Raw genomic sequence first — 27,846 nt, forward strand, 5'->3', positions numbered from 1 at the left:
AACTTCCCACTGACAACTTAATTGGTAAAGCACTTGACCAGTAGTCAAAGGAATGTGAGTTTGAGTATCATGGCTGGTTGCTGACAAATTTTTCTGCTTTCTATGGATATTTTATCCAATCTCTGCAGTTCTGTCAGTCTTCATGCATTTGAAAATCAATTATCATCTTATTTGTATCTCACAATTCTCATTTCAACACTTCTAAAATAAACATTAGTTTGTTTACATCTATCATAGTAACATTTAGCCTTGCAATGTTCTGCTTTGTAGCATTATAAGTTCTAAAATTGCAGATTAATTTGTCAGTAGGCAGCTTAGCTTAATTGGTATAGTAGGTGATTGGTAATCAATGGGATGTGAGTTTGAATCTCATGGCTGGTTGCTGACAAATTTTTCTGCTTTCTATCAATATTTTATTCAATCTCAACTGTTTTATCAACGTTTAAATATATATAAATAGTGTTTATATACATATAAATATGTATACGCACACACAAACACACACACACTCAATATACAATGGGGTTGTGTACATATATACGTAAGAAAAAACATCAGTGTCCTTACTTTATAAATTCATGGCTTTGACTCCTAACCTTCTCAATTGGCTTTGCAAACACAATTTTGACCTCATCAGATTCAGATAAAATATGAATCTGTAAAAAGCAAAATATATATATTTCATTAGATATTATAACAAATGATAAGAAAATATATGCATCCCATGTAAAAATCAGTCCTATCTCAGTAAACATTTAAGGATCTCTTATAATAATTTGGCTACCGGTCATTAGGGTGTGACGAGACATGTGAAATGCAGTTCGGTTTTGTGCCAGGTAGAAGCACTACTAATGCTATATTCCTGGTACGGCAACTGCTGGAGAAATACCAAGCCAAAGATAAACCCCTATACTTGGCTTTTGTTGACTTGGAGAAAGCCTAGCTTTTGACAGGGTTCCCCAATCCCTTGTCTGGTGGGCGATGCAGAAACTGGGGACTGATGAGTGGTTAATAACAACTGTACAGGCTTTGTACAGGGATGCTGCTAGTAAGGCAAGGGTTGGCAATGAGTATAACGAAGAATTCCAGGTAGAAGTAGGGGTTCACCAAGGATCAGTCCACAGCCCCCTCTTATTCATCATAGTCCTCCAGGCAATAACAGAGGAATTCAAGACAGGCTGCTCCTGGGAGCTCCTCTATGCTGATGACCTTGCTCTAATAGTGGAATCACTACCAGAACTAGAGAAGAAATTTCAGGTGTGGGAGCAAGGTTTAGAAACGAAGGGCCTTAGAGTTAATGTTGCAAAAACCAAAGTCCTAGTAATTAGGAAGGCAAACACATCATAAACCCAATCAGGTAGATGGCCCTGCTCGATCTGTAGAAAAGGTGTAGGTAGAAACTCCATAAGATGTACCCAGTGTAAGCTATGGATGCATAAGCGATGCAGCAACATCAAAGGAAGGTTAACCGGAAAGATAGCTTTTGTGTGCAGCAGATTCACAGGGACAATAAACACCACAGATGCTCAGAAAACTGATTCCATGCAGCACAGCACTGAAACATGGGCCATCGCTACTGAAAACATGCATAGGCTTGAAAGAAATGAAGCTAATATTGGATATAAAAAGCATCAGATGTAGCATGCAAGAGAGACGACTGCACTGGTATGGTCATGTGCTATGTATGGATGAGGAGAGCTGTGTCAAAAAGTGTCACTTCCTAACTATAGAAGGAACTCGTGGAAGAGGTAGATCCAGGAAGACATGAGGTGATGAAGCATGACCTTTGAAAGTTGGGCCTCACAGAGGCAATGATGAAAGACTGAGACCTCTGGAAATATACTGTGATTGAGAAGACCCAGCAAGGAAAGTGAGATCACAGCCATAGCCTACACCAGTGTCGCATAACCAGCCCATTTAAAAAGTACCTTAGAATCGTTGGGCGACATGCTGTGCTTGAGAAGACCTATTGAGTCAAATGAAATCAAAAATAAAAATCACAATCAAATGGAAATGGTAGTGGTGGCTGATACCAATGCTGGTGGTATGCACTAAGCACTATTCATGCGTGGGTCACTGCCAGAGCCGCCTGACTGACACCTGTACCAGTGACACGTAAAAAGCACCATCCGAATGTGGTCAATGCCAGTACCACCTGACTGGCTCCTGTGCTGGTGGCACATAAAAAGCACCCATTACACTCTCAGAGTGGTTGGCGTTAGGAAGAGTATCCAGCTGTACAAACATTGCCAGATCAGATTGGAGCCTGGTGCGGCTTCCAGGCTTGCCAGACCCCAGTCAAGCTGTCCAACCTATGCCAGCATAGAAAATGGATGTTAAACGATGACGATGATGATGATCATCATCATTTATATATATATATTATATATATATATATATATAATGAATTCATAATAAAGGAGAATAGAGATTTATATCCAGTTTTATTCAGCAGCTAATTATTTCTTTTCGTTTCTGCACCTACACATGTTTCTGCATCAATTAACTAATGCACACTGCGAAATTTGCATTTTTACGTGCATTTCTTGTTAGTTGCAACTTCTGCAGGGTGGAAACAACCGCAGACAGAATCTAAATTAAATACAAGTCAACCCAAAATACATGTAGTGTCATCATTGTTCCAAAAAATAGCCTACATTGTGACCTTTTCAACTCTACAGGTTAAAAGCAACATGACTCGCTGTCCAAGGAATTTTAGCCTTCTGCAGACATTGACCATCCTTAAATGGTGAGTGGTAGTATTAGCCCTTTGAAACCTGACCACTCACGGGAGCTGAATGCACCACCCCAAGTTTCCAGCAAATTTCACTGAAAATTTTTAATTTTAAAATATATGTTGAAAGACATGCTTGTTTCACAACACAAGGGTACAAAATGGTAAAAGATGAAAACACATGGAGTGCTAGTATTTTTGGAATATACAGCCTTGGCATAGTACCAGCGCACCGGCATTTCGGGTTCTAAGGGTTACTGCTTAATATCAGGTTACCTTAAGTATGTTTTTTACTATTATTGTCATCCCTCACCCTAGAATTGTTACCTTTATAACTCTTATTATTATTGTTAATGATGTTAATAATGAGCCCTATGTTTATTATTTAATTTGCTAATTTTATAATTAAATTTGTAGCAAACTCATAAGAGGCGGAGAGAGAATGTAAGTTCGTTTGCCCGAACATGAGAAATTATTGATTTCTCATTGGTTAAAAATTACTGCCCATATACGAATTATGAACTTCGTTGAAGAAATCTTTCACGGGGTTGCGGTTCTATGATTCGTGTATGAGTAGTTATAAAAACCCTGATTTTCGGCAAAATCTCCAGTGATCGTTGGATGTTACTCAAGTTCACGACACTCACCCTTTTGAGTATAGGCTAATATATATGCCATGTTCAATACTCAAATCCGACAATATTGAATTGTCATGAAACCTTATTAGTTAGAATGAGAAACTAGTAAATAATAAATTTAAGTCGTAAATTCTCTACGATGAAATGCTTTGTTTCTAAATATCTATAAATGTAAAAAAAAAATGTATATAATAAATTAATGTAGAAACTTAATTCCTTTTACTTCTTGTTTCTTTCAACTTGTTGAATTTATTTCTGTATATTAATGAAACTGTATTTTTTTTATGTGTAACGGTCAAGAAAATATAATCTAAATCTTCAACATACATGCACGTAATAAACGCACATTCAGCGTCTTGTCATGTATACATCATAACATTTACGCAGCTTAAACTAAACTAAGAGTTATGCTTAGTGATAAATACTTATAATTAAGTTATAAGTAACGAGATTATCATTATAGTTTTTAATTAAATAAACAATAATATTTGTTATAACTTACGAATGAAAACATTGTAAATAAAGATATAGTATATCTCACACTTCAACGACCTGTTGTGATAACAAACAACGAACATAAAAAAACTGGTGTCCGACCTGTTATACACATAAAAAATTTATTTCAATTCAAGGATAATGTTAATTTCATTCTCTAATTGTTCTGTAATTCCTAAAAAAGGTTAATTTATTTAGGAATTTAATTCAATTACCTTCTCGACTTGTTATTGTTTACTTAATTTCAATTCTAATTTCAATAATATATATTCTGCAATTATTCACATTTTTGACATTCGGGAAGGTGAGAAAGTCTTTTATGTTTCACGACTGTGCTCTTTAACAGAGAGAGGACACACACACACACACACACACACACACACACACGCACGCACGCACGCACACACGCACGCACACACACACACACACACACACACACACACACACACACCTATATATTGTTGCGATTGAGAAGATCTGGCAAGTAAAATGAGATCACAGCTGTGGCTGATACCAGTGCCACATAACCAGCCCATTTAAAAGTACCCTTGAATTGCCAAGCAACACGCTGTGCTTGAGAAGACCTGTTGAATCAAGTGAGATCGTAGTCATGCCTGATGCTAGTGTTTCCTCACTGGTACCCATGCTGGTGGCACATAAAAAGTACCCACTACAATCTCAGAGTGATTGATGTTAGGAAGGGCATCCAGCAGTAGAAATCTTGCCAGATCAGATTGAAGCCTGGTGCAGCCTACTGGCTTGCCAGTCCTCAGTCAAACCGTCCAACCTATGCCAGTATGGAAAAAGGACGTTAAATGATGATGATAATTAAATGCACAACCAAAAGAGCTACTAATAATTTCATGCTATTATCATATTTGAACAGGTATATTCATATGATACATCATGTATCTTAAAGCAACCTTTCAGGCTTGGTTTATGTGCTATATATATTTTTTTTTAAACAAGGAGCAAGGATGCTGGACAGTAAAAAAATAAGTAAATAAAATGAAAAACCGTGAAGAAGGTAAGTGCAAAATATAGAACAAGAAAAAATAAACGAAATCAAGAACTAAGATCCTCATCCTCCCTGATTGCAGAAAGCTCATTAAATACAACTGGTTTGCAATAAAATAACAGAAAATATGGCAAAGTCTGCGAGACAGTAACACAATCCAGAGTAGGTGATACCCTTCAGTTTGATAAAAGAAATCTGTCTGTGTGTTTACACCTGATAAAAATTTCAGATCTCAAATTAAGCAGTGTATTGGAATTTCTGGGTCAAAGAAGAATATGTGATCTTTCTGCTACACATAAGTTGCAGTTCTTAGATCCAGTAACATATGGTTTGGATTTCTCCACTATTCTCCACTTAATTGTATGTGATGTGAAGCTGCTCTTCAAATTCCATACATAGTTAGCATTACTTTTATCAATGTACGGGAAAGAACATAGATGGTTTACACAATGTCTCTTGAATTCTCCTTCACATAACCTAATGTAATTCTTCTTTTCAATTGATTTGTCTTGGAGCTTAGCTGTAGCTTTAGTCTCGTATATGACAGAGTTTATCATACACGCCCAATCAAGTAGGCAAGCTTCAGGATCTTGACAGTTACAGCTGGGATGGATCTCTTGGAGACTTTTGCAAGTTGTAATATTCTTTATATTGGGGCAGCAGCTGTATGATATTTTTATTGAGCATCTGTTAAAAATTTGCCTATATTTATGATTTATTGAAAAATGTTTATCTAAAAGAGACAGGAATTTCTTGCCTATGTTAGTCATTAAGGGAGAGAGGAGGGGCAAACCAAATTATTTTCCTAGGTCTATTTTTTGGTTTATTTTTACAATTCATATTTTTGCTTAAAGAGTGTTAATATATCTTATTTTTATAACCGCTGTTAGCTAGGGCATTATTATACTAGGGGACTGCCTCAACAGATATTTATTTAGAAGATAGATTTGATATCCTATTACCAATATTCGCTATCAGAGTTTTAAAGACTAGAAAAGTGACAGGACTGTTTATGTATTTATGAGAGTTTCTCGTTTGGCATATGATACAAGTTATAAGTGCAGGGATTTAAATCTAGTGAAACATTTTTTTAAAAATCAACTTTAGACAGATTAGTAGTAATAGTGATTTTGAGACCTAATGACTAAAGGTATGAATGAGGCCCAAATGCTGCTGGCTAAAGAGCTAGAAATATGTCTGGGAATCCAACAGGAGGCAACACTGGTCAGATATAGTGTTTTTACTCATTTTTTTCCATAAGAGAGAAGTTTTTCTCCATGTTAAGTGCCATGAATTTTCCTTTAGAAGTTGAAATAAGTCACAAACATATTTTGACTAACCTAAAGTTCCCATCCATTTATCCATCCAGCCATTCACCCATCCGTCCATCCATCCATACATACATACATACATTTGGTTGTCCAAAAATTCTGGGCATTTCTAAGCTAAACCTTTTAACTCTTTATTGAACACATCTGAAACGTAACACAGTTAAAACTTTGGTGTTGCTTGAAGTAGTACTGCACCTCTTCTTTGTTTCTGACTAAAAATAGATTTATCTTTCATTTTGGTTAAACTTTATTGACATTTGAAATGGATAACTAAAAATTTCATATTCGTGCTCTAATGCTTTTCTTTTTTAAAAAAGGAGAAAATGCTGCAAAGACTTGCAGAAACATTTGTGAAGTTTATGGTGATGGTGCTGTAAGTGAATCAACTGTTCAAAGATGGTCTGCAAAATTTAAAGCTGGAGAGTTTAGCTTGGAAAATGACAGTCACAGTAGAAGACCTTCAAAACTGGATGAAGATGTTTTGAAAGCAAAAATTAAACAAAACTCAAATATCATGACTAGAGAACTTGCACAGGAGTTGAAAGTTTCTAAACGTACAGCTCATGAACCCCTATGAAGCTAGGATAGATTTCCTGCTGATGATGAATGTGTAGGTCCCTCACAAACTCTCAGAAAAGAATTGCTTGGACCAGTATTCAATTTATGATATGCTTTTGAAACGGAATGAACCTGGACATCCTAGTTACTTATATATATATATATATATATATATATATATATATATATATATATATATATATATAAGACTATACTTGGTTTTTGTTGACATGGAGAAAGCCTTTGACAAGAGTCTTCTTCGTCTGGTGGCCAATGCAGAAACTAGGGGTAGATGAGTGGTTGGTGAGAGCTGTACAAGACATGTTACAGGGAGGCTGTCAGTAAGGTGAGCCTTGGCAACAAGTATAGCAATGAATTTAATGTACAAGTAGGAGTTCACCAAAACCTGGTTCTCAGCCCCCTCTTGCTCAACATAGTCCTTCAGGTAATAACAGGAATTTAAGTTGGGCTTCCATTGGGAGCTCCTCTATGCTGATGGCCTTGTCCTTGTAGCTCAATCACTATCAGAATTGAAAAAAAAGTTTCAAGTGTGGAAGTAAGGTCTGGAATCAAAGGACCTTAGAACTAATTTAGCAAAAACCAGTATTAGTAAGCCGGAAAACAGAAAATCACAAATCCCTTCAGGAAGATGGCCCTGCTCTTATGTAGAAAAGGCATCAGTAAAAACCCCATAAGGTGTACCTGGTGGGAGCTATGGACACATAAGAGGTGCAGCAATATCAGAGAGAGGCGAACACAGAAAATAGTCCTTTGTGTGTGGCAGATGTATAGGTACAATAAACACCAGAGATGTACAGAAAATAGGCTCCATCAAATGCCGAGGGGTATACCTAGAAGTAGTTGATAGCTTCCTTTATCTGGGTAACCAAGTCAGCAGTGGAGGCAGATGCTCCAACAGCATAGCTGCTAGAATAAAAATATGCTGGGCAAAATTCAGAGAGCCTCTTTTTTATCTTTTATTTTTTATATCAAAATGAAATGTAGATTGTATGATGCCTGTGTGCATACAGCCATGCTACCCAACAGTGAAACATGGGATGTGACTGCAGAGGACATGTGACGGCTTGAAAGAAATGCAACTTGTATGCTTTGCTGGATGTTCAATGTCAGTGTGCATGTACAACAAAGTGTAAGCATCCTGAGAGAAAAGTCGGGCATAAGAGGTATCAGATGTGGTGTGTAACAGAGACCACTGGTATGGTCATGTGATGTGTATGGACAAGGACAGCTGTGTAGCCAAGTGCCAATCTCAAACTGTGGAGGGGACCCAGGAAGACATGGATCAAGATAGTGAAGCATGATCTTTAGATGTTGGGTCTCACAGAGGTGATGACAAATGATCAAGGCCTTTGGTAATTTGCTGTGCTTGAGAAGACAAATCAAGCCAAGTGAAATTGTAATTGTGGCCAGTGCCGATGACACGTAAAAGGCACCCACCCACACTCCTGGAGTGGTTGGAATTAGGAAGGGCCATAGAAACCAAGCCAAATCAGACAGGAACCTGGTACAGCTGTCCTGCTTACCATATCCAGTCAAACCATCTAATCTATCCTAGCATGGAAAACAGACCTTAAATCATGATGATGATGATGATATATATATGATAATGATGATGATGATATAAACTTCCTTTAGGTTGGCTGCTCTATCTTGATTGCTCGCATGTTAAAAGGTGGTACTCTTGTGGTTACATGACCAAGGTTTGACTTTTATCACTCCAGTTTTCTTTCTTGTGTTACTGAGTAAACATGGTTGCTCCACTGGCAGTGTGCACCAAAAAAGAATGGAGATCAGTGATCTGTTTCTGCTGGTCTGAAGGTGTGTCAGGGGCTGAAATCATTCACACAATGTACAATACAAGTACAATGCTCTACAATGTAGAAGTGTGTAAGAGTGGATTGAAAAGTTTTAAAATGGCCAAACAAGTGTAAAGCAGCAACAAGGAGCAGGATGCCCATCAAGCTATATCACTGATATGAAGATTCAACAAGCTTGAGAGATGGTTCTGGTGAACCAGTGAGAGACTATCGATGAGGAAGCATGTTCTCTGCATAGGAAACCATCCACAACAATTTCCATGAAGTCTATGTGAGATGGGTGCCAAGAGAGCTTACCAAAGCATATAAATGCAACTGTGTGGAGATCTGTCAATGCTAACTTGACTGCTACAATGATGAATAGTTACAGATGGGATCTGTGACCATCACTTTGAATCAGAATCCAAAAGGTAGAGTATGGAGAGGAAACACCCAGATTCACCAGCAAAAAAGAAATTCAAGACTAAGCCTTCCACAGAAAAGTGATCCTAACATTTTTGGAAATGCTAAAAGATCTATACTGGAATATTACCTGGAAAAGGGGGTTTACATTCACCAGTGAAATGCTGGCCAACAAAATAAAACCAGCAATTTGCACTAAACAATGAGATCTATTGTCAAATCAAAAGGTATTGTTGCACAACAATGCAGGCCTATATATGGCCACTCACATATTGAAAGCAATGAAAAGTTAGGTTTTGAGTCACTAGAATACCCTGCATACAGTCTAGACCTTTCCCGTCCTGACTATCACCTCTTTAGATCACTCAGAGATCCTTTACAAAATCATTGGGTTGCTATGGATGAAGAAGTGCATAAATGGTTACACAACCAGCTGCAAAGCTTTTCCAAAAGAATAAGCAAACTTCTTGACCAGTGAAAGAAATGCATTGAAAAGCAAGGAGTTTGCTTTAATAAATTACAGAAATAAGAGTGTGTATAATTTTTTACTGATATATATATATATAAATATCATCATCGATTAACGTCATACATATATATATAAATAATAATATATATGTGTGTATGTATGTATGTGTATATATATACATATATATATATATATATATATATATATATATATATATATATATATATATATATATATATATATATATATATATATATATATATATATATATATATATATATATATATAAATATATATATCAGAATAACTGCACTAAGCAGTTGTAGCAAACTCATAAGAGGCGAAGAGAGAACGTAAGTTCGTTTGCCCAAACATGAGAAATTATTGATTTCTCATTGGTTAAAAATTACTGCCCATATACGCATTATGAACTTCGTTGAAGAAATCTTTCAAAGGGTTGCGGTTCTATGATTCGTGTATGAGTAGTTATAAAAACCCTGATTTTCTGCAAAATCTCCAGTGATCGTTGGTTGCCACTAAAGTCCACGACACTCACTCTTTTGAGTATAGGCTAATATATATGCCATGTTCAATACTCAAATCCGACAATATTGAATTGTCATGAAACCTTATAGTTAGAATGAGAAATTAGTTAATAAAAATTTAAGTCATAAATTCTCTACGATGAAATGATTTGTTTCTAAATATCTATAAATGTAAAAAAAAAATGTATATAATAAATTAATGTAGAAACTTAATTCCTTTTACTTCTCGTCTCTTTCAACTTGTTGAATTTATTTCTGTATATTAATGAAACTGTATTTTTTTTATGTGTAACGGTCAAAAAAATATAATTTATATCTTCAACATACATGTACGTTGGTATGATACATCATAACATTTACGCAGCCTAAACAAAGAGTTATGCTTAATGATAAATACTTATAATTAAGTTATAAGTAACGAGATTATCATTATAGCTTTTAATTAATAAACAATAATATTTGTTATAACTTACGAATGAAAACATTGTAAATAAAGATATAGTATATCTCACACTTCAACGACTTGTTGTGATAACCAAACAACATAAAAAAATTTTGTATTTATAGAGGGTCGAAGTTGGGAACAAAAAGAGGACAGTGGAGACATACAGGGAAACTAAACGAAAATTTAGATTAGTTGAAATATGTTTGTCACATATTTCAACTGCTAAAGGCAAATACAATGCAGTTACCATGGAGAAAAAATCTCTCTTATGGTAACAGGTGTGAAAACACCTCATTCGTTCAGTGTCGCCCTCTCTCGGAAATCTCAGACACCAATGTTTCGAGTTTATTGACTCTTGTCGATGAGATGTACCCAAGAAGGGCAACCATGAATGAACTGTTATATATATATATATATATATATATATATATATGTGTGTGTGTGTGTGTGTGTGTGTGTGTGTGTGTGTGTGTGTGTGTGTGTGTGTGTGTAAACAAATGAGTTAAATACGTAAATAACGAGAGAGACAAAAGGACAAGTAATTCAAACAATGACCTTTCATCAGTTGTCGGCTGTCTATCTACTTCCCATTTCAAGCAATCAATGACAATATGAGTCTTCAAAGCCAGTTGCTCCCATAAATACCAAAATAAAATTTTGTATTTATAGAGGGTCGAAGTTGGGAACAAAAAGAGGACAGTGGAGACATACAGGGAAACTAAACGAAAACAAGCATGGAGGGTTGTTAGACCTGAACGAGGGGAAAATAATGAACGCTGAGGGAAATATTTTCTTTGTAAAGAGAAAAGATAGAAGAGAGAAAAAAGGAGATGTCCAATATAGCAATTACTTGGCAAACCTATTCATTTAGATCACAAGTGAACTAAACCTCTCATCTATATATATAAATTCTTTGTCTGTCTGTCTGTCTGTTCCCTATGCTTTCTCAAATGGCTTGACCAAACCAGATCAAATTTTACAAGGTAATAGTATCAGACCCTGTGAGTATCATCATGTAGTTATTTTTTTCATTTGGATGAAAACAATATAACATTGGCACTGGTTCAGTAATACGTGTCAAAAGTGACAGAAAAAGATCTATTTTGTAATGTGATGTTTCATTATTATTCTTTCACTTTTAATTGTAATGTGATAAACCTATAATATTATTTCACTTTTATTCTTTCATTTTAATTCTAATGTGATAACACTAAGATCATCTTATTTCTGTTATATTTGAACTAAAGGAATAGTTTATATCCTAATGTGAACAACATTACACATCGGCAACTTTCTGTGGAATCGTGTGTCAGTGTCTGTGTGTTGACTGACATAATGAATGACTGGAGGTGAAACTCATGACAAAAAACAATGAGGTGACAGTTCCAAGATATATAAAAGTACACATTTACCATTCAATTACCAGTTGATGATTATTGCAGCAGAGCCAAGGTATTTACAATTACATATTTACCCATAAATTAACATTTAATACATGTGCTTAATTTATACATATATATATATATATATATATATATATATTTATATATATATATATATTTTAAAATAACGTTGACCACTAACGTGGACAATTAATGTGCTAGAAATAGATCACATCTTGTGTCTATTAAGACCTAAATTGCTCTCAACATGAAATATAGCAGCATACCAAAACGTTTTTTTAGGTGATTTTAAATGTCTTGCCCGCTTACGTTTTGGTATGCTGCTATATTTCATGTTGAGAGCAATTTAGGTTTAATAGACACAAGATGTGATCTATTTCTAGCACATTAATTGTCCACGTTAGTGGTCAACGTTATTTTTTAAAATGTACCTTAATCCCCTGAGATTGCAGATATTATTTCTGAATCTCTTTGTTTCGTTAGATGTGCTGGCCTCATGATAATTAATCGATTTTAATTAATATATGATTAATTACCATATTTTATAATAATGTATTACCCATTGCCAATCTCTCATACTGAATATATACGACGCAGTAAATATTTTCTGCAGATATATTCCTGGAATTAGCGCGCCAAAACGAAGACTTTTGAATTTCACCATTAAGCTGTAATTAGCAGAACCATATACACGCGCACCCATGGCGGTGGGCAACTTTGTATACGATTCTGATGATTGCGGTTACATTACAAATCAGGCTGAAGAGGAATAGACAATCGGTAAGATTTGTTAAATCCGAAACCGGTACCTGTTTAATAATGTTTTTTTAGGTGATTTTAAATGTCTTGCCCGCTTACGTTTTGGTATGCTGCTATATTTCATGTTGAGAGCAATTTAGGTCTTAATAGACACAAGATGTGATCTATTTCTAGCACATTAATTGTCCACGTTAGTGGTCAACGTTATTTTTAAAAATGTACCTTAATCCCCCGAGATTGCAGATATTATTTCTGAATCTCTTTGATTCTTTAGATATATTATATATATATATATATATATATATATATATATATATATATATATATATATATATATATATATATATATATATATATATATATATTAAGAAATTATATATCCACTATATCGGAAATCTGGTGTGGAAGTTCTGCTGCATCTAGCCTATAGTCCAGACATTGATCCATCTGACTACAGTCTCTTCTGATCAATGCAGCACTTTATGAAAGGTTGCCGATTTGTGTCATTCGATGAAGTTGAAGAAGCCTGTCAAGAATTTTTCGATTCAATGCCAAAGGATTGGTACTTTGACCAAATCCAAAAGCTTGCAGATCATTGGCAGAAGGTCGTGGAAAATTATGGTCTTTATTTTGAAGAATAGTTGTTGTTTTTGAATAAATTCTTGCATAAAAAATCATTATTTTAACACGGCACATGAACTTTTTCCTCAACCTAGTATATAATTTTTTCTATGTTCATAATTTTTTTGTTTACAATATTGAAAAAATATGCCTCTCCAGAAACAAGTATAAAGCAAGAAGGATTGTAGAAAGCCAAAGGCAAGAGTCTCAAAACAAAAGGGAGATGACACTTTCTCAAGATCAGCAAATGCATGCTGCAGAACGTCAAATGGGGTCTCAATACAGAAGCGAGATGATACTTTCTCAAGATCAGCAAAGATATGCTACAGTACGTCAGATGGAGTCTCAATACAGAAGGGAGATGAGACTTTCCTAAGATCAGCAAATGCATGCTGCAGCACATCAAATGCAGTCTCAAGACAGAAACAAGATGATCTCAAGATCTCAAGATCAGCAGAGGCATGCTGCAGGATCATCTGGAAGGCACTTCCATCCAGTCAAAGGATTTTTTGAACAATATCAGACAATACAACTCTGCATTTCAAATGACATCGTTTGGTGCATCTAAAGAGATAGCTGAACCTCTTACTCACAAATGAACAACTACAGTTACTCCAAATTTACTTTATGAGTGATGTAGGACAACAAACCTGAAGGAGGTGTCAAAACTTCAGACAATGGGTCGTGTTATATGCAGTGCTGACTGCTGCAAAGGAGAGTGTATCCACTGACAGCTTTATGGTGCATTCAAAAATCACATACCCCACTCCCAATTTTTCATGACAGTTTAGGGCCTGGTATGCTCCAAACAGATGCATAACATGTCACTTAGCTGAATTACCCCATCATTTACTCCACAAAAGTTTTGTCGTCAATGCTGCATTTTCCTATATCATCTGTTTCAAAATAACTGTAATATATATACAAGCTATGCCATTTTAATCCTGAGCAATGCCAGGTATCTCTACTAGTATTTTATATATATATGTAAATATAACACAGTATCAGAGTATTGACCAGACTATCAGGTGCTGGTCATAATGTGCTTCCAATTCTGTCTTGATGGCACCATTCTTTCCCATCTTGACCCAAACTGCTTAGTTAGATCAAAATTCCATTGTCATGAAGGCCTTGTTAAGTTGCCTATTCTGATCTCTTAGATACCACTCAACAACTGTACAAGTCCACAAGTCAGAATTTGCAACATTTCAGGCCCAGTGGAACTTGTGCTTTCAGTATTCAGCAATCACATCATTCATTCTGCACTGTTATTGAATGATTTCATTTCGAATATGTTCTTGTAATGATATTCCTAGCAGGGATCTTTCTATAACCCTTTGCATCATCACCAGTCATTCTATCCTTTTCATAGTAGTCCAAGTCTGACTTGCATATAAAAGCACAGATAGGATGGCACTATTGAAGTGTTTGACATGTATGGTATTGTCTATTTTTGTTTTGAACACATTCTTTCCATTCTGCCTTTTTTTTCTTTGCTAGACATATGCTCCATCATTCATGCACATTAACATTAGACATCAAGCAAAAGCACACAAATCTTATTTCTTGCTAATATTCACAAACCTTCTGCATGTAATCCCCATGTTTCACTACCATGCAATATCTTACACCAACACACATGATATTTACATGTTAAGAGTATGTTGTCATCAAGTCGCAATTTTCAAAAATGTATAAATAGTTGCTCTTTCCCAATTGTAATTTTAGACACCAATCAGAACGTCTGTATACAATGATTTCAAAACTTTTATGAGAAACATGAATAAAGTAGGCACGGGCATGGCTGTGTGAAGCTTGCTTCCCAACAGCTTGGTTCCTGGTTCAGTCTCACAGCATGGCACCTAAAGCAAATGTCTTCTACTATAGCCTCAAACTGACCAAAGCCTTATGAATGAATTTGGTAGAAGGAAACTGAATGAAGCCTGTTGTGTGTGTGTGTGTGTGTGTGTGTGTGTGTGTGCTTGACAACCAGTGTTGGTGTATTTACATCCCCATAACTTAGCAGTTTGGCAAAAGAGATCAATAGAATAAGTAACAGGTTTAAGAAAAAATAGTACTGAGAGTAGATTCTTTCAACTAAAAATTTTTGAAGGTGGTGTGCCAGCATGACTGCTGTCTAATGACTGAAACAAGTAAAAGATAAAGATAGTAATAAATAGGAACAATACGGAACATGTGTACTGTCCCTATGTTAGGATATTTACATGGACCCATTAAGTAACTGTTATGAATTAGTTTGCATAATAAGGTTCCTTCATTTCATCCATTTCTATTTGTGCATGAGTGAAACAAGACAAATTTCTAAATGTAGTTGCTTCAAATAAGATCTGATTGTTGTCTTTTAGTCCCAGATTAGACCTATGGTCAAAGACAAAGTAGCCATGACATCTTAGCATAGTATAGCCAGACTATATTATCCAATGTGCCTTTATCTAATGACAGTACGGCATGATTTAAGGACATACAACTGCAATTGTTAGCTAGTTCAGTGATCACTTACAGACTCCTTCTTTGGCTACACCAAAACTTGATAATGAAGAAAAAAGTGTGTATGTACTCAAATTGTTTTAGAAAAGAAAAATGGTATAAACATACCTTAACAGTAGCTGTAGCATTCAAGCCATTGGTGTCGTTGACCTTAATGAGCATTTGAACATACCCACTGACACTTGAATCAAGACCTGCTTTTCGATAAATACCAGTATTTCTTATTTCAAAGGGAGTCTTCAATTGTTTCAATGCATCATTGCCAAAGTATTCAAAGGATTCAATGAAATAGTTATGCTGCTTATTCTTTGGGTCAGTATCTGCATCATTCACATAATACTAACAAGAAAATGTCAAAGAACCTTATAAGTACTTTTGATCCACATTTAATAATCTTAAAATTCAACAAATACATATATAAATAAATAATGGTACAGGCTCTAATAAAATAAATGTGAGCAAAATGCTAAATTTTATAACGAATTGAGTTAATCCTATTAATACTTATTTTATAACTCCTCTAAAAGGATGAAAAGGCAAAGTCAAATTCCATGTGTTACAGACTCAGAACAATTTCAAATTTCAATTGAAGTTGCACCATATGAACTTAAGAAGACATGTCTTTTATATCAACTTGAGAAATTCAAGACTAAAGTATGTATAAAATCTCCCCTACCCTAAATTCAATTGAAGGGGAAACATGATAGATCTTATTGATTTGTAATCTAAAATAAGGAAGAAATTTATATCTGATCTGTTTGAAACCCTGATAGATTCTGGAACTAATTGTCTTGTTTGGTTTTGTTCTCTATGCCTGGAGTTCAAATACGACAAATACTGAATTTATCTATCCTCCTCTGATCATATGAAAAGCATTCAACTACACAACTTAGAAAATAAACTAGAGTTTCATAAAAGTAATCAATATAAAGAAAGCTCAGCAATGAATGAGTTTATGGATGGGTTGGATGGGTGCTGATGAAGGAGCAAAAACTCCCAAAATATGGCATATATACCCATTACCCATTTTTCCATCTTTAATCTCATTCTTTGTTTTCATCTGGTGTCTTGGATATGAAAATCATAGCGAAATCAGTGCTGGCTATAATTTCTATGGAAAATCGGTAGAGATGATCTTAACACATGGTTTAAGTGCACTGTGAATACAGTAGTACACAGTAGTACAAAGGCAGCAAGCTGGCAGAATCATTAGCACGCTGGGAAAATTGCTTAGCGGTATTTTATCTGTTATGTTCTGAGTTCAAATTCCACCAAGGTCGACTATGCATTTCGTCTTTTCGGGGTCAATGAAATAAGTACCAGTTACGCACTGGATCGATGCAATTAATTTAATTCCTTTGTCTGTCCATGTTTGTCCCCTCTATGTTTAGCCCCCTGTGGGCAATAAAGAAATAAATATAGGAGTACACAGTACTGATTCATGAAAACATTTAAAATAATTTGAAGTATGTTATGGTCGCATATTAAAATATGTGTCTCTACAAGTCATTAAAGCTCACACAGAATAAATTCTAATCAACTGGATTAAGCTCACTGCTCTGGGCACTGGTGTTCCTATTCCTCTAACTTATTTTTAAAAATATAATCTATTATAATTTGATTAAATCAATAAAATATCACTATATCATCATGATATCTTACCTATCTACTTTAATGCATGTCATGATAGGAAGCTAACCCAATTAAGATTTTTTTAAAATGGGACAAAAAATCTGAAGCTCTGAAAGTTTCAGCATTTAAATATACTTACTTTCAACTCATATATTTTTTCTTCTTTAGAAATATCAAATATAATAGCTTTACTAAATGTCTTTTCAATAAATATTGGTGGATTATCATCAACATCTTTAATGACAACGTCTACGTTTATTTTGTTGAGTATATCAGTAGAGGAAGATTTAGAACATGTTGCATTATATTTGATCTGAACACAATTGTGGACAACTACCACCAGTTTTAAGAATTTTGTTGTTTCATAATCAACTCCTTTCTTGGTCTCAATTAAAGCAGCATTAGAATCATTCTTTATAACAAAATAGCTTGCAGATTTAGTATCATCTGAAAAAGTTCAAAAGATGCAAATGAAAGAGGATCAAAGCAATTAAAATGGGTTTAGGAAAAAGAAGAAAATCAGTATGTAATTTATTTAATGGGTAATTGAAGTAAACAGTTTCGGGATGACATAGATTGAAGTAGTCTGAAATTCAAATCAAGTTTACTATTTTCCTTCATTGTGTGCATGAATAGTCAGAGCCCCACATGAAAACTCAGTCACAACACTGCAAACTAATTTATATAATTTCATAATTCTCTTACTGCTTTTTCTTATATGCTGCGCTGTTCTATAATACATATAGCTAGATAGACTGGACCATCAAGATTCAAGTGTTTTTGCTAATAAAAAAATAGTTTATCTGTTCTGATGTCACAGACAGTAAAAGGCTCATAAACTTTGAAGAGGTTACACAAGCCTCTCCCAAAAGACATTCTGATTCATCTTGACTTATAGATTTGTAATAAAAAACACTACATTATATGATTCCAAGATACAATATATAATATATTCTTTCCTTCTCAATTTCTAAATATAATTCCATGCTGCTCAATATCACTTAACTGGTCTAGCTCTTTTCTTTATATCAATAGTTACTGTTGTTTGACTCAGGTCAGCCTTGACTGAGTGGACCTATGACTATGCTATCTCAACAACAACATTGTTTAATACCTTTCTTGCATTAAGACAGTAGAGTGTGATTTGAAGGAAATTTGACAGCTATTTCTGGAAAGTCCTGCACCCTTTTATAAGCACCCGCAGTGGCTTGTATTCAATAGTTAGGGTATCACAACCAATTCCAAGAGGAACACTCCACTCAAAATCCAAGTTTTATAATCTTCTCCAAAGGACTTAAGTCCACACTCCTTATTCATATCTAAGTGATGCATTACTTTATCTTAAATAGCAGCATGCAACCAACATCAAATTGCCTTTCTTTTGACATTTGTACAGTAGAAGTGACCAATCAGAAGTGACTAAATCCCTACAGCATTTGGCATTGTGTTTCTTTTAATCTATCCTCCAAACTGTTTATGTGCTGCTCACCTAAACAAGCTGGAGGACAACACCTTGCTGGTGAGTTTCATTTTAGGCTTGGTTTTTACAGTAAGAAAACCCCACAGCAACACCAACCAATATACAGAGTGCACTGAGTGCATTTCTCTTTTTGTGGCACCAGGGAACAACAAATTGTAGTCTGAATGTTATATTAGGAGTGAGCCAGAGAAAAGGGGCTATAGGCAAAGGTTATTAAGGCTCTGGAAAAAATATTATCTTTAAGAAGAGTTGAAAGGTGTGAATGAATAACGACTGACTGATCAGATTAGACAAATTAAGACCAAAGTGTGGTTAGAGAAGATGGGAAAAGAGAAGATTATAATGGAAGTGACAAAGGAACTGCAAGGGTCTACTTGTCCGGAAGAAATGCTCATAGAACAAGGGAGCTTACAAAGCTGGGACATAGACAGAGAAAAACTATGTACCTCTAACTAGAGAGTCACTGGCAGAAAATAGCCCAGAACTGGCTACTTGCAGTGACAGAATTCTGGAAGTAATTTTGCTTGAGGAAAGGAAAAAGTTGCCATCATTGAAGCTATGTGATAGAGCAAAGCTAAGGTCAGAACTAGGAAAGTAAATGAAATTGTCATGAGAATTCCAATTAAGGATATCACCGTGTTAAATTTCATGTCACATATTTGTTCTGAGCATGGAAAGCAGAGGTTAAATGATGATGATGATGTTGATGTATAGGCTCTAAATGCACTCTACAAAAAATCTTTCAGAAACAAAGTCTTCATGACAATAAATAGCCTTAAACATAATTAAGATATTTAAAATTATGATATTTATGTAGTAAGATACATTATGATTTCGAGGTGTATCTTTTGCTAAAACAAATTTGTTTTATATTCTCTAAATGCAATAATTGACTCGTTTATTTTTGTTAATAAGGTTTTCAAATTTTTTACTTACCAATAGTATAACATAAATCAAATCCAGAATCTTTAGCCTTCACTGAGCCAATAGCTATTGGTGGTGGTCCTTCTTTAATTGTGAATGTGTCATTAGGCTGGAGAAATTCAGGGGGCTCATCATTAATGTTTGTAACATTCACAGATAACAAAAATATTGCAGGAATTGAAGGAAGCGATGGAGTACCAGCATCAGAAGCTTTTATTTCAACCTAGAAATGAAATATTGATAGCATTTTTTTTATTCATATTGGTTAAGAAATGAAACTATATTCACAAAAATGACATGCACATTGAGTATCAATTATGTATCTGTGTAACACTAAATTGTCTATGTATCTACAATGCCAGCACTAACAATAACAGTTTTTTTTTTTGTACTTTTGGTATGATTTGCACAGAGCACTTTCAAGCATTTTTTATTAACAATATACCTTTTTTGATGCCAACTTTTAATAAATTCTTTCAACATACACGGATACAGGATACCTCTTTTAACAATTAGAATGAATATGGATAAGAGGAGTATACATACAGATAACTGGAATACATGACAATAATAATGTTCATTCATCATTGTTAATGGTGACCAGGACATCATATGGGAGAAGATATGTCATGGTGCATGCAGCCATGGCCAATCAAGCTAATGCATGCTCAGAAGGTTCTGCTACTGGTCAGACACTGTTGGTCTGCAGAGAATGAAGGCAAGAAGTTGGCTCTGGACTTGCACAGCTCACGTTTTCTTTGTGCTTCTATGATCTTACTCTGTTCATAGAGGTGGCACCTCTGTTGGTGCAGCTACACCAGGCAATGCAGTCCTGTGTCTGCATTTCCCGGGTGTCAGCGTTGATCTGAGCGCACTTCAGTGAGGTTTTGAGTGTATCTTCGAAGTGCTTTTTCTGCCCACCTTGTGTGCACTTGCCTTCTGCCAATTCACTCTCCAGATCTATGAATATTGACAATGGAGTTGACACATACTTCACAAAGGGAAGCTCAGCATGCAGGTGGCTATGTGAATCAGTATGGGAGAGGAGAGGCATTAAGCTGGCCACCAAGTTCAAGAGGTACAAAGCAGTTGTACTGCCTACACTACAGTATGCCCGTGAGACTTGGACAGTTTACAAACACCATGCCAAATGGCTAAACTGCTTCTGCATGAAGTGTCTGAGAAAGCCAATGAAAGTCGCCTACAGGACAACGTCCCAGACAAGGACGTCTTCTCTTGAGCTGATCTGCCAAGTATTTACACTCTGGTGAAGAAAGCACAGGTTAGGTGGGCAGGCCACCTTGTTTGAATGCCTGACACAAAAAAACTGTTTTGCAGTCAATTGGCAGAAGGCAACTGGAATACATATGAACGATCTAGAAAACACACTGGAATATAGAATACAAACACTGGAATACACATGGATAACACTTTATAATGATCTTACTTTGTATAATGATTTCTTTTCATAATCTAGCTTCTTCTCCAAAGTAACATTTCCAGATTTATCTATTTTAAAATAACTGTTATCAGCTTTACTTTCCAGTTCATAATTAATTTTAGCATTAACACCACGATCTTTGTCTGTTATGATGACTGTATATATTTTAGTGCCAGGACATGTTGACTGCAAAGAAGAAAGAAAAATTAAACAAATATTAGAAAAATATTTTTGAAAATTGTCATTGTTTTTATATCCTTGGCAAGGGATTTTATTTGGCATTGTGTATCAATACAAAATTTGTATATTGGTACAGCTGTTTATATTGATCATTTATCAAATACATTTTATTCAAGAGTAACTTCTTTAGTTTTTATAAAAGCTATCATTGACTTTTAACATTAGCATAATTGTAAACATTTAGAAAAGGGGAGTACAGCTGATTGAATTGACTTTCAGTGCATTTGTTATTTCATCAATTATTTCTTTAATTTTATCAAAGCATTTCAGTTTACATCTGTAGCCAAGTTTTTAACTTATTACTTCCCTATATCAGTGGAATAACGAATGGAAATTTAATGAAAATACAAATATGTGTTATAGTTTTCAAAGAAGATGAAAGTAAAAAAGATCATTATAAAAATGTATTAAGATAAACTTAGTAGAATTTTTTTTTAAGTCAATACTAAGAAACTAAGTCAATACTAACAAAATACTAAGAAATATTTTTACATTTTCTGGTCGCAAATCAAGTTAACTAATCTACTAAAGCCTGTACACTTAGTGGCTTTAAATAGGTGTTAGCTATTTCTCTGTACACATTCCAAAAATGAGTCCAACAAGATTCAACACCCAGTCAAATCTTAGGCTCTTAGAAGTGGCAGCATGACCAATGTGCTGGCAGTGAGGTTGGCCCTTGACCAACACTTCAATGCCAAACACGAAGACTGCATTGTCAGAGCCAGGATGTGTGCCCTAAAAAATAAGGGAATTGGAGCCACCTGGGAGGCCCAGGTGGTAGAGGCACATGGCAACAAAGACTCCATTCGGTCTTTGATAGATCAACAGGGGCATGAATTACTCGAGCCTGAAAGGATGTGTGAGGCCTTTCAGCAGCAATTTGCTCAACTGTTCAGGACAACTGATGGGTTGGAACACAGGATAGACCTTAGTGCCAACATGCATGGCCTGTCATGACTCTCAGTAAGAGAGGTGAAGTGTTGTGAAAGTCCCATTACAGCCTCTGATGTACAGAATGCAATGGCTGAGCTTGGATGGTCTTCCCTATAAACTTTATTGTCATTTACCAGACTTGTTTGGAGATCTCTTAGCAACAGTTTACTGCAACTGGCAACAAAATGGGAGTAGCTCCAGTTTTGTGAGCCAAGGAGCAGTGACACTGCTAAAGAAAGACCCAAACAAGGGGAACGTTATAGATAATTTCAGGCCCATTACTCTGCTCAATGCAGATTTGAAAATTTTAGCCAAAGTGCTAGCCGACAGGTTGGTGCTTGTCATTGAGAAACTGGTCAACAAGGTGCAAACATGCGCCATACCTGGCAGAAGTATCCATGACAACCTCCACTGCATACACTACATCATGGACAGGATAGTTAAGGAACCTGGCATGGGTGGGGTGCTGATGAATTTGGATCAATCAAAAGCCTTCAATAGAGTCGACCATCAATACTTCGTGGCTGTCCTTAGGACAGCTGGTTTCAGTCCAGTCTTCCACACTGCTTTATACAGTGGCATTCATTTGGTAGTTTGGGTAAATGGCTATCCATCTAAGCCATTTAACATCACGTGTTTGGTCTGTTAGGGATGCCCCCTCTCATCACTTCTGTATGTATTGACTCTAGAGCCAGTGCTGCGGAAACTGGTGACACTGAAGGGCTTCCTATGAGAACTGGGATGCAGAAGGAGTGTGTCTACATATGCTGATGATGTCACCATCATAGTGTCCAGCCCCAGGCATATTGACCTAGTCGGCGAGACACTAAGAGAATATGAATCGGTAACAGGAGCAAAAATTAACCTGGAAAAGTCAGTGGGCTTGCAGCTCCACACCTGGAGAAGCAAGCCCATGTCATCTAACAGTGTCTCCATTATGGGACACAGGACTGACAGACCGGTTAAATTACTCGGGGTCTGGTTCAGTCCAGACTTTCAACTGGAGAAGAACTGGGACAAGATAACGAGCAAGGTAGTCACTCTCACTCAGTTATGGGTTGAGGGGAAGCTATCCCTAAAAGGTCTGGCTGAGGTGGCAAGTGCATATATCGCATTCGTCATCTACAACCATCTGACCATCGTACCTTGTCTCACCCCCCCCCCCCCGTCATGAAACTGGAACGCACATTCTTCCACTTTTTGTGGAAGGGAAGTGTTCTGATGGTTAGGCGATCCATTTGCTGTCAACATCCACTAAATGGAGGGTTGGGTATGCCATGGTTGATGATGTGCAGACATGCGCTGAAGCTGCGACATTTCCAGCATTTCATAGATAACAGTGAACAGGTGTGGTTGCCATTGGTGAGATGCACTTTCCTGCAGCTCGTCTCATTGACCGAACTGCAATTATGGATCAAGCAGGGGCTGAGGCTGTGCAAATGGCACTGCAAGTGTCACCATGCTCTCAAGCAGCTCTTCTATCTGAGTTCAAACTTGTGTAATTTCAATTCCACCAAGACGTTCTATAGAGGACTAGTGAGGTGAAGTCCAACGACATTCTTGGAGAGACTCTGGGCATCGGCAGGAGATACCTGACTCGCCTCTTTAGGACCACTTTCAGGCCAGGACCTATGGACAATTTCCAGAAATCCCTGGCCTGGCAGTGCTATCGTTCAAGAAAAGGAGCATTGCCTGTTCAAGAAAAGTTCTACAGGCACAATTCAAGAAACACCGAACTGACCTTCCTGAGATACCAGAACAACAAATCCGTTCTGCAAGCACTCATGCAATGTTCACATATTTCAGAGCTGTGGACCTATATCGAATAGCTACTGTTGCATGTGGGACGAATCTGGTTGTCAGCCAAGCGTATCGTAAATGTTGCTCTGCCACTTTCCTTTAACCGGAAAAGCAAGGCAGTTTTCATCATACTGGCTATGGCAAAAGAATATGTATGGTGGACTCGTTTGGAAGGCTTAGAGACAAATACTTTCCTCTCTGGTGAACCTCTCATCAACTTTTTCAAGTGTCACTTGAAAAGGAAGGTAAGAGTAGAGAGTGAAGTTTTGTCTAATAAAAGGTTTAATAAAAGGTGGATGAATGTAGCAAAGATGATATGAATGAATGACAGAATCACTTTGAGCACAAACCTATAAAACAAAAAAAAGAGGGCACTTTGCTCTCATAGTTTTTCCCTTTCCCTAGGTTACAGTGGTTTTTGCATAGGTTTTTCTCTCCACATATAACGCTAGTCAGTGTTATATTTTCTCCCCCTTTTGAGAATTTAAATTGTTAAAAGTGACACCTTGTTATCTACTTGTGTACACACTCCATAACGTTTTTCGATCCCTATTGATCAGTTTCGAAAAGCAAAATTCTGCATTGTATCGTCCCTGTATGGCTAAATAAAGAAATCTATCTATCTATCCATATATATATATATATATATATATATATATATATATGTATATATATATATGTATATATATATATATATATATATATATATATATTATATATATATATATATATATATATATATATATATATATATATATATATATATATATACTGTAAATAATAAAAGTATTTTTTAAACTTAAAGCTTACAACCAATCACCGCACAATGATTAAAGAAAATACTCCAATAATGGGGCATATAAGCCCTCGACAGAAAAAGTAGGTTTTCCCGTTTGTGTGAGACTCGAACCCACACCTCTTTGCTTATACAACCAAGTGTGCTACTGTTACACCAACCTTTTTCTTTCTGTCATATTTAAGAACTATAATTAGTTCATAGTTGTTTTTGTAAACAAACTTTCTTGTGCTTTTTACTGCGAAGGTTTTGTTAAGGAGCATCAATTTTTACAATCCTGTAAATAATAATAATAATAATAATAATAATAATAATAATAATAATAATAATAATAATAATAATAATAACAATAGCATTTCATAAGCTTAAAGCTTATAAGTAATCACTGCACAATAACTAAAAAAATAGTCTAATAATAGGTTTCCCCATACACATGTGACTTGAAACTACACCTCTTTGCTTGTGTGACCAAGTGTGCTATTGTTACACCAATGCACCAACCTACTTCTTTCTGTCAGATTTAAGAACCATAATTAGTAACTGTAATGGTAGCACATTTGGTTGCGTAAACAAGGAGGTGTGGGTTTGAGTCCTACACATACAGGAAAGCCTACTTTTTCTGTCAAGGGTTTATATGCCCCACTATCAGACTATTTTCTTTAGTCATTGCACAGTGATCACTTATAAGTTTTAAGCTTATAAAACACTGTTATTATTATTTACAGAATTGTAAAAATTAATTCTGCTTAACAAAACCTTCACAGTAAAAAAAGGTGTGTGTGTGTGCATGTGTGTGTGTGTGTGTGTGTGTGGAACTACATGTAAGCATCTATATTATTTACAAAAATCCCTCACAGGCACAGACTAGCAGGACATTAAAGTAGATTATACTTTACAACAGTCTAACCTTATTCATTAGGATATATCTCATTCTACTATGTAGAGTTATCTGCTCAAACTCCGAATTCAGCAAAGCATCATATTGTTAAATGTAGAAGACATTACCTTTGTTATCAATATTAAACTTAAAACATACTTACCTCTGGTATGCTGATTGTATCATTTGGCTTTTCAAATTTTGGATTGTTGTTGTTAATGTCAGTAACATTAATACAAGTAGATGTAGTTGAATTTAATGGTGGATTTCCTTGGTCTTTTGCAGTAACATTGAAACACTTGTATCCTATTTTATTTGTTAAATTTGAAGCAATACTCAGAGCACCTGTACTTGGATCCATTTTAAATAACACAGATTCCATTCCTTGTATTGAGTACTGAACTTTACCGTTTTCTCCAATATCTTCATCATTGGCTGCAACAGTCAAGATAGTTCCTTTAGATACGCTTTCTTGTACAGTTTCAAAATATTTATCAGACTTAAATACTGGAGCATTGTCATTAACATCAGTTACATTGATTAGGATTGTAGTTGTGTTTTCTTTCCATCCAGGTTTTTGAAAATCATTTACATAGTCATAGTTATCTTGAGCAGTAATAATAACAGTGTACTTATCCACAGCCTCTCGGTCAAGTTTTGAAATTAACACTATTTTTCCCTGAAATAGAAAGAAAATGATATTAATTAAGGAAATTTTGTATTCACAGAAATTTTCAAAACTACAGTTTATTTTGAAAAGAATTAATAATGAGAAAAAAAAAGGCATCCAAGTGGGCAATGCATACCATGCATGCAGATAAATTTTTTCACAAATTATTTTCATGAAAACAATAAAATATGAGTTGGCAAAGAAATTAGAAACTTATTTTAAGGGGTTTGGAGTTAAAATTCAGAGAAAATAGCATAAAATGAAGATTCTTCCCTAATTTCTGACTGAAGAATCATGCTTGTTAAAAAAAACAAAAAAACTTTCTATTTCAATAGTTTTACAGTGAAATGCTAAAATACAAGTTGAATACAAGAAAATCAAAGGTTGTTCTGGAAAGTTTAACATGCAATTTGCATATGAGTAAAATTTGCATATGACTAAATAAATGATTATTCAAATAATAATGATTATGAAAAAGAAAGCAAACAAAATGAAATACTTAGAGAAAATATTGCATAAAATTTGAGAAGTGTTTTGAATGTTTTTCAATGATAGTAGGTGAATCAAATATACTGTAGTTCATTGTAGGGTATAAATAATATGACTGCTTGTTTATTAGGAAATTTGTAAGTTCAATTTTTTTTAAATAATTTTTTTTTTTCAAGTATCACCATTATGGCTATTTATACTCTGGTGAAATTTAGAAATCAACTCATAAATAAACGAAACCCTTGAATCCAATAGAGTACACAAACACACACACACACACACACACACACACATGCATATCTATGTATGTATTTATGTATGTTTGAAGATAATCAAACCAAATTTTCATTTCAAACCACTCACCCAATGAGTGTTTCTTCTAAATTTGGTGAAAATCTGTTCAGTCATTTTCCAGTACTTTTGCAAACACACAGACAAACAAAGACCAGTGATTACAATACTATTCTTTTGCTTACGCATGCAGGGTAATTAAAAAATCGAAATAGTTTCAATTATTAATTTCAGTGTCTTAATCATGAGTATATTGATAACAAATCATTATTATGTAGAGAAACAGTTATTCATAAGAGATAAATTCTTATTTGTATCTTTGTTTTGTATGACAAAATATTAATTTCTTCGCATTGGTCATAAAATCAATTCGCAATGAAGGACCAACATTGATTGGTTTAAACATGGTAATACCCTTTGTTTTCTTTTGATTTCAAAATACATACAAAGTAGACCCAGTTCATAACGTTGAACTAACAACACTAGAAATTCATAAGCTATTGAAATTT

The 27,846-nt window shown here is 35.2% G+C and overlaps 1 protein-coding gene across 5 annotated transcripts in view; it reads right to left on the bottom strand.

The window, feature by feature from the left end:
* The window catches only part of LOC106883464 (cadherin-87A), a 227,101-nt gene that overhangs the window by 26,296 nt on the left and 172,959 nt on the right, over nucleotides 1–27,846 (bottom strand). For all 5 annotated transcript variants that reach the window (XM_089347729.1, XM_089347732.1, XM_089347728.1 and 2 more), the window contains 6 exons: nucleotides 26,051–26,566; nucleotides 21,248–21,427; nucleotides 19,813–20,023; nucleotides 17,536–17,843; nucleotides 15,873–16,103; nucleotides 568–656 (listed from right to left, as the gene is read on the bottom strand). In XM_089347729.1, the coding sequence (XP_089203855.1) occupies nucleotides 568–656; nucleotides 15,873–16,103; nucleotides 17,536–17,843; nucleotides 19,813–20,023; nucleotides 21,248–21,427; nucleotides 26,051–26,566 (1,535 nt within the window). The remainder of the gene's footprint in view (nucleotides 1–567; nucleotides 657–15,872; nucleotides 16,104–17,535; nucleotides 17,844–19,812; nucleotides 20,024–21,247; nucleotides 21,428–26,050; nucleotides 26,567–27,846) is intronic.

Source organism: Octopus bimaculoides, chromosome 2, assembly GCF_046866305.1.
Source record: "Octopus bimaculoides isolate indiv1 chromosome 2, ASM4686630v1, whole genome shotgun sequence".
NCBI classification, from domain to species: Eukaryota; Metazoa; Mollusca; class Cephalopoda; order Octopoda; family Octopodidae; genus Octopus; species Octopus bimaculoides.